Source organism: Heptranchias perlo, unplaced genomic scaffold (assembly GCF_035084215.1).
Source record: "Heptranchias perlo isolate sHepPer1 unplaced genomic scaffold, sHepPer1.hap1 HAP1_SCAFFOLD_1566, whole genome shotgun sequence".
Taxonomy (NCBI): Eukaryota; Metazoa; Chordata; class Chondrichthyes; order Hexanchiformes; family Hexanchidae; genus Heptranchias; species Heptranchias perlo.
The window spans coordinates 6,490-20,414 of record NW_027138824.1 but is presented as its reverse complement, the minus strand read 5'-3'; the positions used below and the strand labels follow the sequence as shown (position 1 = coordinate 20,414).

Here is a 13,925-nt window from a genome sequence, read left to right as displayed (position 1 = left end):
CCTCAGTACTGACCCTCCGACAGTGCGGCGCTCCCTCAGTACCGACCCTCCGACAGTGCGGCGCTCCCTCAGTACCGACCCTCCGACAGTGCGGCTCTCCCTCAGTACCGACCCTCCGACAGTGCGGCGCTCCCTCAGTACCGACCCTCCGACAGTGCAGCGCTCCCTCAGTACGGACCCTCCGACAGTGCGGCCCTCCCTCAGTACTGACCCTCCGACAGTGCAGCGCTCCCTCAGTACTGACCCTCCGACAGTGCGGTGCTCCCTCAGTACCGACCCTCCGACAGTGCGGCGCTCCCTCAGTACCGACCCTCCGACAGTGCGGCGCTCCCTCAGTACCGACCCTCCGACAGTGCGGCGCTCCCTCAGTACCGACCCTCCGACAGTGCGGCGCTCCCTCAGTACCGACCCTCCGACAGTGCGGCGCTCCCTCAGTACCGACCCTCCGACAGTGCGGCGCTCCCTCAGTACCGACCCTCCGACAGTGCGGCGCTCCCTCAGTATTGACCCTCCGACAGTGCGGCGCTCCCTCAGTACTGACCCTCCGACAGTGCGGCGCTCCCTCAGTACTGACCCTCCGACAGTGCGGCGCTCCCTCAGTACCGACCCTCCGAAGGCGCGGCCCTCCCTCAGTACTGACCCTCCGACAGTGCGGCGCTCCCTCAGTACCGACCCTCCGACAGCGCGGCGCTCCCTCGGTACCGACCCTCCGACAGCGCGGCGCTCCCTCAGTACCGACCCTCCGACGGCGCGGCCCCTTCTCGAACCCGCTAAATTCCCGTGTGCCGTTCGGGCGGGGCGTTCCAGGATTCTGACCCAGCGACGAGGGAGAAACGGCCGATTTGTGTCCCAGTGGGGGCGCTGATCGCGCGAGAGAGACGCGGGACGGGGGGGACACGAGGGGGGGCCGCTGCCCTCGCGCTTTTCGGTTGGCGAGGCGGCTGTTCCGTCCAGCGCGGAATAAACGGCAGCGAGACGAGATGGAACGCGGCAGATAGTTTTATTGTTTGCGGGTCCCCGGATTTCGAACTCTCCTCTCCCGCGACGACAGCCGCCCCCACCCCCGGGCGGGAGCGAGCTCCGAGCTACCCGGCTCGGCTCAGGAGGAAGACCAGCAGCGAGGCCGTGGCGACTGAACAACAGACCCTGGAGAGACAGAGAGGGAGCAGGTGATACACTCAGCATCCGGACCAGAGACTGAAGGGAGAGTGACAGAGGCCGCGAGAGGCTCGATTCTGCGGTACTTCAGGCGCAGTGGGTCCCTCTCTCTCTCGCCTCCGAGTCAGACGGTCGAGGGTTCGAGCCCCCGCTCCAGAGACTCGAGCCCCGTGATCCAGGCCGACACTCCCCCGGTGTCCCAGCACCGAGGGAGCGCCGCACTGTCGGAGGGTCGGTACTGAGGGATCTTGTATATGGAGACCAGAACTGTGCACAGTGCTCCGAGTGTGGTCTAACCAAGGTATATGGAGACCAGAACTGTGCACAGTGCTCCGAGTGTGGTCTAACCAAGGTATATGGAGACCAGAACTGTGCACAGTGCTCCAAGTGTGGTCTAACCAAGGTATATGGAGACCAGAACTGTGCACAGTGCTCAGAGTGTGGTCTAACCAAGGTATATGGAGACCAGGACTGTGCACAGTGCTCCAAGTGTGGTCTAACCAAGGTATATGGAGACCAGAACTGTGCACAGTGCTCCAAGTGTGGTCTAACCAAGGTATATGGAGACCAGGACTGTGCACAGTGCTCCAAGTGTGGTCTCACCAAGGTATATGGAGACCAGAACTGTGCACAGTGCTCCGAGTGTGGTCTAACCAAGGTTCTATACAAGTTTAACAGAACTTCTCTGCTTTTCAATTCTATCCCTCTGGAGATGAACGCTAGTGTTTGATTTGCCTTTTTTTATGGCCTTATTGACCTGCGTCCCTACTTTCAGTGATGTGTGTATCTGAATCGAAGGAGATGGGGAGAGGGTGAGATGGAGTCGGGAGGGAGGGGGCTCGTGTGGAGCATAAACACCGGGATAGACCTGTTGGGCCGAATGGCCTGTTTCTGTGCTGTGCATTTGATGTAATTCGAAGTAAACTGGGAGGGGTTTGGCGTCAGGGCCCCTTATAAACGGGGGAAGAGGGAGAGGGAAGGATAGACTCGCCTCAGAGGGGGTGCAACGAAGGTTCGCTCGATCGATTCCTGGGATGAGAGGGTTGTCCTATGAGGAGCGATTGAGTAGAATGGGCCGATACTCTCTGGAGTTTAGAAGAACGAGAGGCGATCTCATTGAAACAGATAAGATTCTGAGGGGGGTTTGACAGGGTAGATGCTGAGAGGCTGTTTCCCCCCCCGGGGCTGGAGAGTCTGGAACCAGGGGGCGCAGTCTCAGGATAAGGGGTCGGCCATCCTAGACTGAGATGAGGAGGAATTTCCTCACTCGGAGGGCGGTGAATCTTTGGAATTCTCCCCCCCAGAGGGCTGCGGACGCTCGGTCGTTGAGGAGATTCGAGGCTGAGATCGACGAGCTTTCGGGGAATCGAGGGATCGGAGGCGGGAAAGTGGAGTTGAGGTCGGAGACCGGCCATGATCTGATTGAACGGCGGGGCAGGAACGAGGGGCCGAATGGCCGGCCCCTGCTCCTATTTCTCACACTCCGCCATCACAAGACCCGCCCTCCCCCGCCCCCCAGAACCCCAGAACCTGCCGGAAGGCGCTGGTCGCAGTCGGCGAGTGACTCCAGTAGCGGTATGGTTCCACCCGGAATACAGGATGAGCCTTGTACGTCCTCAGGATCTTTCTGGCCCTGGGAGACGAGAGAGAGAGAGAGAGAGGGGGGGTTACCACAAGGGGAAGGGTGCAGAGACACCACTCGAGACCCTCTCTCCCCCCCCCATAACCCGAGGAGGAGTCACGTCTCCAAGGGATCGGTCGAGAGATTTTGGGACGGACGAGGGGATGGTCCGAATTCTTCCCGGACCCCTCCCTCGCGAACGCTGTGACCGCCCCCCCCACTCCTTATCTCTCTAACCCCCACCGACTCCATCCCTCTCCCCGCCCGCTGTCTGAGGCTGAATCAGACCGTCCGCACCCTCCGCCTCCTGCCTGACCTTGGGATAACGATCTGACCCCGTCTCCTCTCCACCACCGAGACCGCCCAATCCCACCCTCCCGTAACATCGCCCGTCTCCGCCCCCTGCCTCAGCTCATCCGCTGCTGAAACCCTCGTCCGTGCCTTCGTTACCTCCGGACTGGACTGTTCCCAATGCTCTCCTGGCCGGTCTCCAACCTCCCCACCCTCAGTAACCATCAACTCATCTGCTGCCCCTCCCCACCGAATATCCTAACTCGCACCGAGTCCCGTTCACCCCTCACCCCCCCGTGCTCGCTGGACCCACATTGGCTCCCGGTCTGGGAACGCCTCGATTTTAAAATTCTCCCCATCCTCCTGTTCAAATCCCTCCACGGCCCCTCGCCCTCCCTCCCTCCCTATCTCTGTAACCTCCTACGACCCTCCGAGATCTCTGCCCTCCTCCAATTCCGCCCTCTTGTCCATCCCCCCCCGATTCCCATCGCTCCACCATTGGCGGCCGTGCCTTCAGCTGCCTGGGGCCCCTGAGCTCTGGAATTCCCTCCCTAAACCTCTCCGTCTCCCTCCCTCCTCCTTTAAGACGCTCCTTAAAACCTCCCTCTTTGACCGAGCTTTTGCTCTCCTGGCCGAATATCTCCTCGTGGGGTCTCGGTGGTGAATTTTACTCTGATTTACGCTCCTGTGAAGGGGCCCTGGGGACGAGCTGTTGCTGTAATGAGGGACCCCGGTTAAAGGGGGAGTCTCCCCGTCAGGGACCCCGTTTGAAGGGGGAGTCTCCCCGTCAGGGACCCCGTTTGAAGGGGGAGTCTCCCCGTCAGGGACCCCGTTTGAAGGGGGAGTCTCTCCGTCAGGGACCCCGGGGAGTCTCTCCGTCAGGGACCCCGGGGAGTCTCTCCGTCAGGGACCCCGGGGAGTCTCTCCGTCAGGGACCCCGGGGAGTCTCTCCGTCAGGGACCCCGGGGAGTCTCTCCGTCAGGGACCCCGGGGAGTCTCTCCGTCAGGGACCCCGGGGAGTCTCTCCGTCAGGGACCCCGGGGAGTCTCTCCGTCAGGGACCCCGGGGAGTCTCTCCGTCAGGGACCCCGGGGAGTCTCTCCGTCAGGGACCCCGGGGAGTCTCTCCGTCAGGGACCCCGTTTAAAGAGGGAGTCTCTCCGTCAGGGACCCCGTTTAAAGGGGGAGTCTCTCCGTCAGGGACCCCGTTTAAAGGGGGAGTCTCTCCGTCAGGGACCCCGTTTAAAAGGGGAGTCTCTCCGTCAGGGACCCCTTTTAAAGAGGGAGTCTCTCCGTCAGGGACCCCTTTTAAAGAGGGAGTCTCTCCGTCAGGGACCCCTTTTAAAGAGGGAGTCTCTCCGTCAGGGACCCCTTTTAAAGAGGGAGTCTCTCCGTCAGGGACCCCGTTTAAAGAGGGAGTCTCTCCGTCAGGGACCCCGTTTAAAGAGGGAGTCTCTCCGTCAGGGACCCCGTTTAAAGGGGGAGTCTCTCCGTCAGGGACCCCGTTTAAAGAGGGGGAGTCTCTCCGTCAGGGACCCCGTTTAAAGAGGGAGTCTCTCCGTCAGGGACCCCGTTTAAAGAGGGAGTCTCTCCGTCAGGGACCCCGTTTAAAGAGGGAGTCTCTCCGTCAGGGACCCCGTTTAAAGAGGGGGAGTCTCTCCGTCAGGGACCCCTTTTAAAGAGGGAGTCTCTCCGTCAGGGACCCCGTTTTAAATCCTAATTGTTAATCGTGGCTCACTCACCCCTTCCACTCATTGGTTGCCAGCAGGTAATGTCCTGGACCCTCCTGCCTCACGTCCAGTGAGCAGAACGTGGCGAATTCCTTTGCGATCTCGGCCGTACTGGAGTTCCAGCCCCGACGAACTTTCACCAGCAAAATGGGAGGTCGCTGAGCAACTGGGTCAGCTCCAGACAGAGACTGCGAACATACGGTCAGAGTCAGCATCGAGCGCTCCCAGGGGGCAGGTACAGCACGGGTTAGATACAGTGTAGAGCTCCCTCTACATTACCCTGACAGTGTGTCCCCCACTTTATACCCAGTGTCAGCATCGAGCGCTCCCAGGGGGCAGGTACAGCACGGGTTAGATACAGTGTCGAGCTCCCTCTACATTACCCCCACAGTGTGTCCCCCACTTTATACCCAGTGTCAGCATCGAGCGCTCCCAGGGGGCAGGTACAGCACGGGTTAGATACAGTGTAGAGCTCCCTCTACATTACCCTGACAGTGTGTCCCCCACTTTATACCCAGTGTCAGCATCGAGCGCTCCCAGGGGGCAGGTGCAGCACGGGTTAGATACAGTGTAGAGCTCCCTCTACATTACCCTGACAGTGTGTCCCCCACTTTATACCCAGTGTCGGCATCGAGCGCTCCCAGGGGGCAGGTGCAGCACGGGTTAGATACAGTGTAGAGCTCCCTCTACATTACCCTGACAGTGTGTCCCCCACTTTATACCCAGTGTCGGCATCGAGCGCTCCCAGGGGGCAGGTACAGCACGGGTTAGATACAGTGTAGAGCTCCCTCTACATTACCCCGACAGTGTGTCCCCCACTTTATACCCAGTGTCAGCATCGAGCGCTCCCAGGGGGCAGGTACAGCACGGGTTAGATACAGTGTAGAGCTCCCTCTACATTACCCTGACAGTGTGTCCCCCACTTTATACCCAGTGTCGGCATCGAGCGCTCCCAGGGGGCAGGTACAGCACGGGTTAGATTACAGGAGGAGGCCATTCAGCCCCTCGAGCCTGTTCCGCCATTCAATGAGACCATGCCTGATCTGTATCTTAACCCCATTTACCCCCCTTGGTTCCCGAACCCTTAATCCCCCTCACCCAACAAAAATCGATCGGTCTCAGGTTCGAAATTCCCAATCGACCCCCGGCCCCGACAGCTTTTCCCGGGGGGGAGAGAGTTCCAGATCCCCCACTCCCCCTTTGTGTGAAGAAATGCTTCCTGACATCACCCCTGGACGGGCCCAGCTCTCATTTTAAGATTCTGCCCCCTTGTTCTGGACTCTCTCCCCCCGACCAGAGGGAATAGTCTCTCTCCATCGACCCTATCGAATCCTTCAATCATCTCAAACCCCTCGATTAGATCACCCCTCAATCTTCCACACTCGAGGGAACACAAGCCCGGTCGGTCTGTGCGACCCCTCCTCGGGATTTAACCCTTGTAGCCCCGGGGATCATTCTGGGCCTCACCCCCTCCGAGGGCCGATACATCCTTCCCGAGGGGACGGTGCCCAGGACTGGACGCAGTCTCTCCAGATGGGGGTCTGAGCAGAGCTTGATATAAACTGGATCGTAACTTCCTCCCCTCTGTATTCCAGTCCCTCACCCTCCCTATGCCCCCACACCCTGCGAACCACACTCACCGCAAATGAAACTCGGGCCCTGATCAGATTGATGTTGTTGCTGTGAGGCTGAACAGTCGCCAAATATTCCCCGATCAGCGGGGACCGGGGCTCGAAGATCCTGGGGAGAGAGGGGTGGGGGAAAAGAGAAGGAATTAGGGCTCTGTTTTGTGGGATCTTGCTGTGCACAACACACCCCGCTGCTGCGTCTCCCCGCATCTCCACCCTACCCCTACTCCGGACACTACGGGAGTGACCCGCTACCGGTGGGGGGAGGAGGAGGAGGAGGAGGTGGAACAGAAGGGGGGGCGTCAGATAAGGGTCGAGGCTCACCCCGCGGGGAGGGGGGAAAAAGGGGGAAAAGGGAAAAGCCCGTAAACGGGGCTTCGAAGGCAGAGGGTTTGGGGGCCGAGTGGAGAGCTGTCCGACTAAATATCGCGCGCGAGGACGGGGTCTGGTCAGCCCTGAGACCACCGCTCCCTCGCTCAGACGGGGTCTGGTCAGCCCTGAGACCACCGCTCCCTCGCGAGGACGAGGTCTGGTCAGCCCTGAGACCACCGCTCCCTCGCTCAGACGGGGTCTGGTCAGCCCTGAGACGACCGCTCGCTCGCTCAGACGGGGTCTGGTCAGCCCTGAGACCACCGCTCCCTCGCTCAGACGGGGTCTGGTCAGCCCTGAGACCACCGCTCCCTCGCTCAGACGGGGTCTGGTCAGCCCTGAGACCACCGCTCGCTCGGACGGGGTCTGGTCAGCCCTGAGACGACCGCTCGCTCGCTCAGACGGGGTCTGGTCAGCCCTGAGACCACCGCTCCCTCGCGCGCGAGGACGGGGTCTGGTCAGCCCTGAGACCACCGCTCGCTCGCTCAGACGGGGTCTGGTCAGCCCTGAGACCACCGCTCCCTCGCGAGGACGAGGTCTGGTCAGCCCTGAGACCACCGCTCGCTCGCTCAGACAAGGTCTGGTCAGCCCTGAGACCACCGCTCCCTCGCGAGGACGAGGTCTGGTCAGCCCTGAGACCACCGCTCCCTCGTGAGGACGAGGTCTGGTCAGTCCTGAGACCACCGCTCCCTCGCGAAAGCCATGGGAACACAAGGTACTTACCCGCCCTGATCAGCCATCAGGAGTTGACTCAACTGCAACAAGACTGGGAATTAAAGGAAGGGGAGAAAACACAGGTTAATTTTATAGTTTAGCCTTTAAATCCCCCTCCCCCCAACTCCTCGCTGGGAGTGAAACCAGGAAATTCAGTACAGTTCTGGTCTCCATATACCTTGGTTAGACCACACTTGGAGCACTGTGCACAGTTCTGGTCTCCATATACCTTGGTTAGACCACACTCGGAGCACTGTGCACAGTTCTGGTCTCCATATACCTTGGTTAGACCACACTCGGAGCACTATGCACAGTTCTGGTCTCCATATACCTTGGTTAGACCACACTTGGAGCACTGTGCACAGTTCTGGTCTCCATATACCTTGGTTAGACCACACTCGGAGCACTGTGCACAGTTCTGGTCTCCATATACCTTGGTTAGACCACACTCGGAGCACTGTGCACAGTTCTGGTCTCCATATACCTTGGTTAGACCACACTTGGAGCACTGTGCACAGTTCCGGTCTCCATATACCTTGGTTAGACCACACTTGGAGCACTGTGCACAGTTCTGGTCTCCATATACCTTGGTTAGACCACACTCGGAGCACTGTGCACAGTTCTGGTCTCCATATACCTTGGTTAGACCACACTCGGAGCACTGTGCACAGTTCCGGTCTCCATATACCTTGGTTAGACCACACTTGGAGCACTGTGCACAGTTCTGGTCTCCATATACCTTGGTTAGACCACACTTGGAGCACTGTGTACAGTTCTGGTCTCCATATACCTTGGTTAGACCACACTCGGAGCATTGTGCACAGTTCTGGTCTCCATATACCTTGGTTAGACCACACTTGGAGCACTGTGCACAGTTCCGGTCTCCATATACCTTGGTTAGACCACACTTGGAGCACTGTGCACAGTTCTGGTCTCCATATACCTTGGTTAGACCACACTTGGAGCACTGTGCACAGTTCTGGTCTCCATATACCTTGGTTAGACCACACTTGGAGCACTGTGTACAGTTCTGGTCTCCATATACCTTGGTTAGACCACACTTGGAGCACTGTGCACACTTCCGGTCTCCATATACCTTGGTTAGACCACACTTGGAGCACTGTGCACAGTTCTGGTCTCCATATACCTTGGTTAGACCACACTCGGAGCACTGTGCACAGTTCTGGTCTCCATATTATAAAAAGGACATAGAGGCACTGGAGAAGGTGCAAAAAAGATTCACAAGGATGATCCCAGAACTGAGAGGTTTATAACTATCAGGAAAGATTGAACAGGCTGGGGCTCGTTTCTCTAGAAAAGAGAAGACTGAGGGGTGACCTGATGGAGGTCTTTAAGATTATGAAAGGGTTCGATAGGGTAGACGTAGAGAAGATATTTCCACTTGTGGGGGGAGACCAGAACTAGGGGGCCATAAATATAAGAGAGTCACCAATAAATCCAATCGGGAATTCAGGAGAAACTTCTTCACCCAGAGAGCGGTGGGAATGTGGAACTCGCTCCCACAAGGAGTAGTCGAGGGGAATAGTGGAGATGGATTTAAGGGGACGCTCGATAAACACATGAGGGAGAAAGGGATAGAAGGAGATGGTGAGAGGGTGAGATGGAGTTGGGAGGGAGGAGGCTCGTGTGGAGCATAAACACCGGGATAGACCAGTTGGGCCGAATGGCCTGTTCCGTGCTGTAAATTCGATATAAACCCAACCCGAGGATATATAAATCAGCAGACCTGTACCACAGATGAAGGCATCGAAGGCTGCTTCATGTGGGTAATCGCCATGGGCTGGGAGAGAAGGAACGAGAGACGCAGGTTAATTAATTCCAAACACATCACATCACAGAATGTGTCACCCGAGCGAGCAACCAGAGTTAGTAATGACAGTATCTCTCGCCCAGAGATATCTGTACACTGACTGGTGTCTCTCAGTCCCCTCTCTCAGGGAGATATCTGTACACTGACTGGTGTCTCTCAGTCCCTCTCTCTCAGGGAGATATCTGTACACTGACTGGTGTCTCTCAGTCCCCTCTCTCTCAGGGAGATATCTGTACACTGACTGGTGTCTCTCAGTCCCCTCTCTCTCAGGGAGATATCTGTACACTGACTGGTGTCTCTCAGTCCCCTCTCTCTCAGGGAGATATCTGTACACTGACTGGTGTCTCTCAGTCCCCTCTCTCTCAGGGAGATATCTGTACACTGACTGGTGTCTCTCAGTCCCCTCTCTCTCAGGGAGATATCTGTACACTGACTGGTGTCTCTCAGTCCCCTCTCTCAGGGAGATATCTGTACACTGACTGGTGTCTCTCAGTCCCCTCTCTCTCAGGGAGATATCTGTACACTGACTGGTGTCTCTCAGTCCCTCTCTCTCAGGGAGATATCTGTACACTGACCGGTGTCTCTCAGTCCCCTCTCTCTCAGGGTGATATCTGTACACTGACTGGTGTCTCTCAGTCCCTCTCTCTCAGGGAGATATCTGTACACTGACTGGTGTCTCTCAGTCCCCTCTCTCTCAGGGAGATATCTGTACACTGACTGGTGTCTCTCAGTCCCCTCTCTCTCAGGGAGATATCTGTACACTGACTGGTGTCTCTCAGTCCCCTCTCTCTCAGGGAGATATCTGTACACTGACTGGTGTCTCTCAGTCCCCTCTCTCTCAGGGTGATATCTGTACACTGACTGGTGTCTCTCAGTCCCCTCTCTCAGTGTGATATCTGTACACTGACTGGTGTCTCTCAGTCCCTCTCTCTCAGGGAGATATCTGTACACTGACTGGTGTCTCTCAGTCCTCTCTCTCAGGGAGATATATGTACACTGACTGCTGTCTCTCAGTCCCCTCTCTCTCAGGGAGATATCTGCACACTGACTGGTGTCTCTCAGTCCCTCTCTCTCAGGGAGATATCTGTACACTGACTGGTGTCTCTCAGTCCCCTCTCTCTCAGGGAGATATCTGTACACTGACTGGTGTCTCTCAGTCCCTCTCTCTCAGGGAGATATCTGTACACTGACTGGTGTCTCTCAGTCCCCTCTCTCTCAGGGAGATATCTGCACACTGACTGGTGTCTCTCAGTCCCCTCTCTCTCAGGGAGATATCTGTACACTGACTGGTGTCTCTCAGTCCCCTCTCTCTCAGGGAGATATCTGTACACTGACTGGTGTCTCTCAGTCCCCTCTCTCTCAGGGAGATATCTGTACACTGGCTGGTGTCTCTCAGTCCCTCTCTCAGGGAGATTTCTGTACACTGACTGGTGTCTCTCAGTCCCCTCTCTCTCTCTCAGGGAGATATCTGTACACTGACTGGTGTCTCTCAGTCCCCTCTCTCTCAGGGAGATATCTGTACACTGACTGGTGTCTCTCAGTCCCCTCTCTCTCAGGGAGATATCTGTACACTGACTGGTGTCTCTCAGTCCCCTCTCTCTCTCAGGGAGATATCTGGACACTGACTGGTGTCTCTCAGTCCCTCTCTCTCAGGGAGATATCTGTACACTGACTGGTGTCTCTCAGTCCCTCTCTCTCAGGGAGATATCTGTACACTGACTGGTGTCTCTCAGTCCCCTCTCTCTCTCAGGGTGATATCTGTACACTGACTGGTGTCTCTCAGTCCCCTCTCTCTCAGGGAGATATCTGTACACTGACTGGTGTCTCTCAGTCCCTCTCTCTCAGGGAGATATCTGTACACTGACTGGTGTCTCTCAGTCCTCTCTCTCAGGGAGATATCTGTACACTGACTGGTGTCTCTCAGTCCCCTCTCTCCCAGGGAGATATCTGTACACTGACTGGTGTCTCTCAGTCCTCTCTCTCAGGGAGATATCTGTACACTGACTGGTGTCTCTCAGTCCCCTCTCTCTCAGGGAGATATCTGTACACTGACTGGTGTCTCTCAGTCCTCTCTCTCAGGGAGATATCTGTACACTGACTGGTGTCTCTCAGTCCCTCTCTCTCAGGGAGATATCTGTACACTGACTGGTGTCTCTCAGTCCTCTCTCTCAGGGAGATATCTGTACACTGACCGGTGTCTCTCAGTCCCCTCTCTCAGGGAGATATCTGTACACTGACTGGTGTCTCTCAGTCCCTCTCTCTCAGGGTGATATCTGTACACTGACTGGTGTCTCTCAGTCCCCTCTCTCTCAGGGAGATATCTGTACACTGACTGGTGACTCTCAGTCCCCTCTCTCTCAGGGAGATATCTGTACACTGACTGGTGTCTCTCAGTCCCCTCTCTCTCAGGGAGATATCTGTACACTGACTGGTGTCTCTCAGTCCCCTCTCTCTCAGGGTGATATCTGTACACTGACTGGTGTCTCTCAGTCCCCTCTCTCTCAGGGAGATATCTGTACACTGACTGGTGACTCTCAGTCCCCTCTCTCTCAGGGAGATATCTGTACACTGACTGGTGACTCTCAGTCCCCTCTCTCTCAGGGAGATATCTGTACACTGACTGGTGTCTCTCAGTCCCCTCTCTCTCAGGGAGATATCTGTACACTGACTGGTGTCTCTCAGTCCCCTCTCTCTCAGGGAGATATCTGTACACTGACTGGTGTCTCTCAGTCCCCTCTCTCAGGGAGATATCTGTACACTGACTGGTGTCTCTCAGTCCCCTCTCTCTCAGGGAGATATCTGTACACTGACTGGTGTCTCTCAGTCCCCTCTCTCAGGGAGATATCTGTACACTGACTGGTGTCTCTCAGTCCCCTCTCTCTCAGGGAGATATCTGTACACTGACTGGTGTCTCTCAGTCCTCTCTCTCAGGGAGATATCTGTACACTGACTGGTGTCTCTCAGTCCTCTCTCTCAGGGAGATATCTGTACACTGACCGCTGTCTCTCAGTCCCCTCTCTCTCAGGGAGATATCTGTACACTGACTGGTGTCTATCAGTCCCTCTCTCTCAGGGAGATATCTGTACACTGACTGGTGTCTCTCAGTCCCTCTCTCTCAGGGAGATATCTGTACACTGACTGGTGTCTCTCAGTCCCCTCTCTCTCAGGGAGATATCTGTACACTGACTGGTGTCTCTCAGTCCCCTCTCTCTCAGGGAGATATCTGTACACTGACTGGTGTCTCTCAGTCCCCTCTCTCCCCGCCTCCCCCTCGCTCCTGTGTCGAGGCTCCGAGGAACGGGGACAGACGCAGGACATCACTTACTGTATCGGTCGCAGTCCGTGACATGGACCAACGTGGGACCGTGTTGAGCTAGCGCCACGAGCCTGCTGATGAAACACAGGGCGACAATCGGTCAGCGATCTCAGGCCAGGAGAGGCTGCTTCCGGCCAGCTCTCCCTCATCACACTCTGCAGCCCACAAACTAACTCTCTGCAGCTCCCTCCCGACTGCGGAAACCCTCGTCCGTGCCTTTGTTACCTCCAGACTGGACTGTTCCCAACGCTCTCCTGCTCCGGTCTCCAACCTCCCACCCTCAGTAACCATCAACTCATCTGATGCCCCCCGCCCCCGAATATCCTAACTCGCACCGAGTCCCGTTCACCCCTCACCCCCTGTGCTCGCTGGACCCACATTGGCTCCCAGTCCGGGAACGCCTCGATTATAAAATTCTCCCATCCTCCTGTTCAATTCCCTCCACGGCCCCTCGCCCCCCTCCCTCCCTATCTCTGTAACCTCCTACGACCCTCCCAGATCTCTGCCCTCCTCCAATTCCGCCCTCTTGTCCATCCCCCTCGATTCCCATCGCTCCACCATTGGCGGCCGTGCCTTCAGCTGCCTGGCGCCCCCGAGCTCTGGAATTCCCTCCCTAAACCTCTCCCTCCTCCTTTAAGACGCTCCTTAAAACCTCCCTCTTTGCCCGGGCTTTTGCTCTCCTGTCCGAATATCTCCTCATGGGGCTCGGTGGGGAATTTTAGTCTGATTTACGCTCCTGTGCAGGGCCCTGGGGGACGTTTCACTCCGTTAAAGGGGGCTGGAGAGATGGAAGTTGTCGCTGTAAACTCTCCCTCTCTGTCTGTCCCCCTCTCCCTCCCACCCAGTCCCCCATCAGAGGGCGAGCAGCACATCATCCCCTCCGGGTTCGAACCCAGGTCCCAGAGGGTGAAAGGTCAGCATCTGACCCATTAACCCCATCCCCCGAATCCGAACTCCACTGACCTCTCGAGAGCTCCGTGCAGTGCGGTGAGATTGGGAATTCGGAGAGACCAGAACTCCTGGAAAGCAGAAGGGAAACAGTCAGCTGTATCTGGGGAGGTCCCTCGAACCCCTCTCTCACTCCTGTATCTGGGGAGGTCCCTCTAACCCCTCTCTCTCACACTCCTGTATCTGGGGAGGTCCCTCTAACCCCCTCTCTCTCACACACTCCTGTATCTGGGGAGGTCCCTCTAACCTCTCTCTCTCACACTCCTGTATCTGGAGAGGTCCCTCTAACCCCTCTCTCACACACTCCTGTATCTGGGGAGG

The 13,925-nt window shown here is 57.0% G+C and overlaps 1 protein-coding gene across 1 annotated transcript; it reads right to left on the bottom strand.

The window, feature by feature from the left end:
* Nucleotides 1-983: 983 nt before the first annotated feature.
* LOC137309271 (poly(A)-specific ribonuclease PNLDC1-like) lies at nucleotides 984-13,672 on the bottom strand. Its single transcript, XM_067977532.1, has 8 exons — nucleotides 13,620-13,672; nucleotides 12,666-12,730; nucleotides 9,257-9,310; nucleotides 7,519-7,561; nucleotides 6,439-6,538; nucleotides 4,811-4,986; nucleotides 2,693-2,791; nucleotides 984-1,146 (listed from the first exon to the last, which is right to left on the bottom strand). The coding sequence occupies exons 4-8, from the start codon at nucleotides 7,533-7,535 to the stop codon at nucleotides 1,086-1,088; spliced, it is 453 nt and encodes a 150-aa protein (XP_067833633.1). The 5' UTR covers nucleotides 7,536-7,561; nucleotides 9,257-9,310; nucleotides 12,666-12,730; nucleotides 13,620-13,672; the 3' UTR covers nucleotides 984-1,085.
* Between the last annotated feature and the right edge of the window lie 253 nt (nucleotides 13,673-13,925).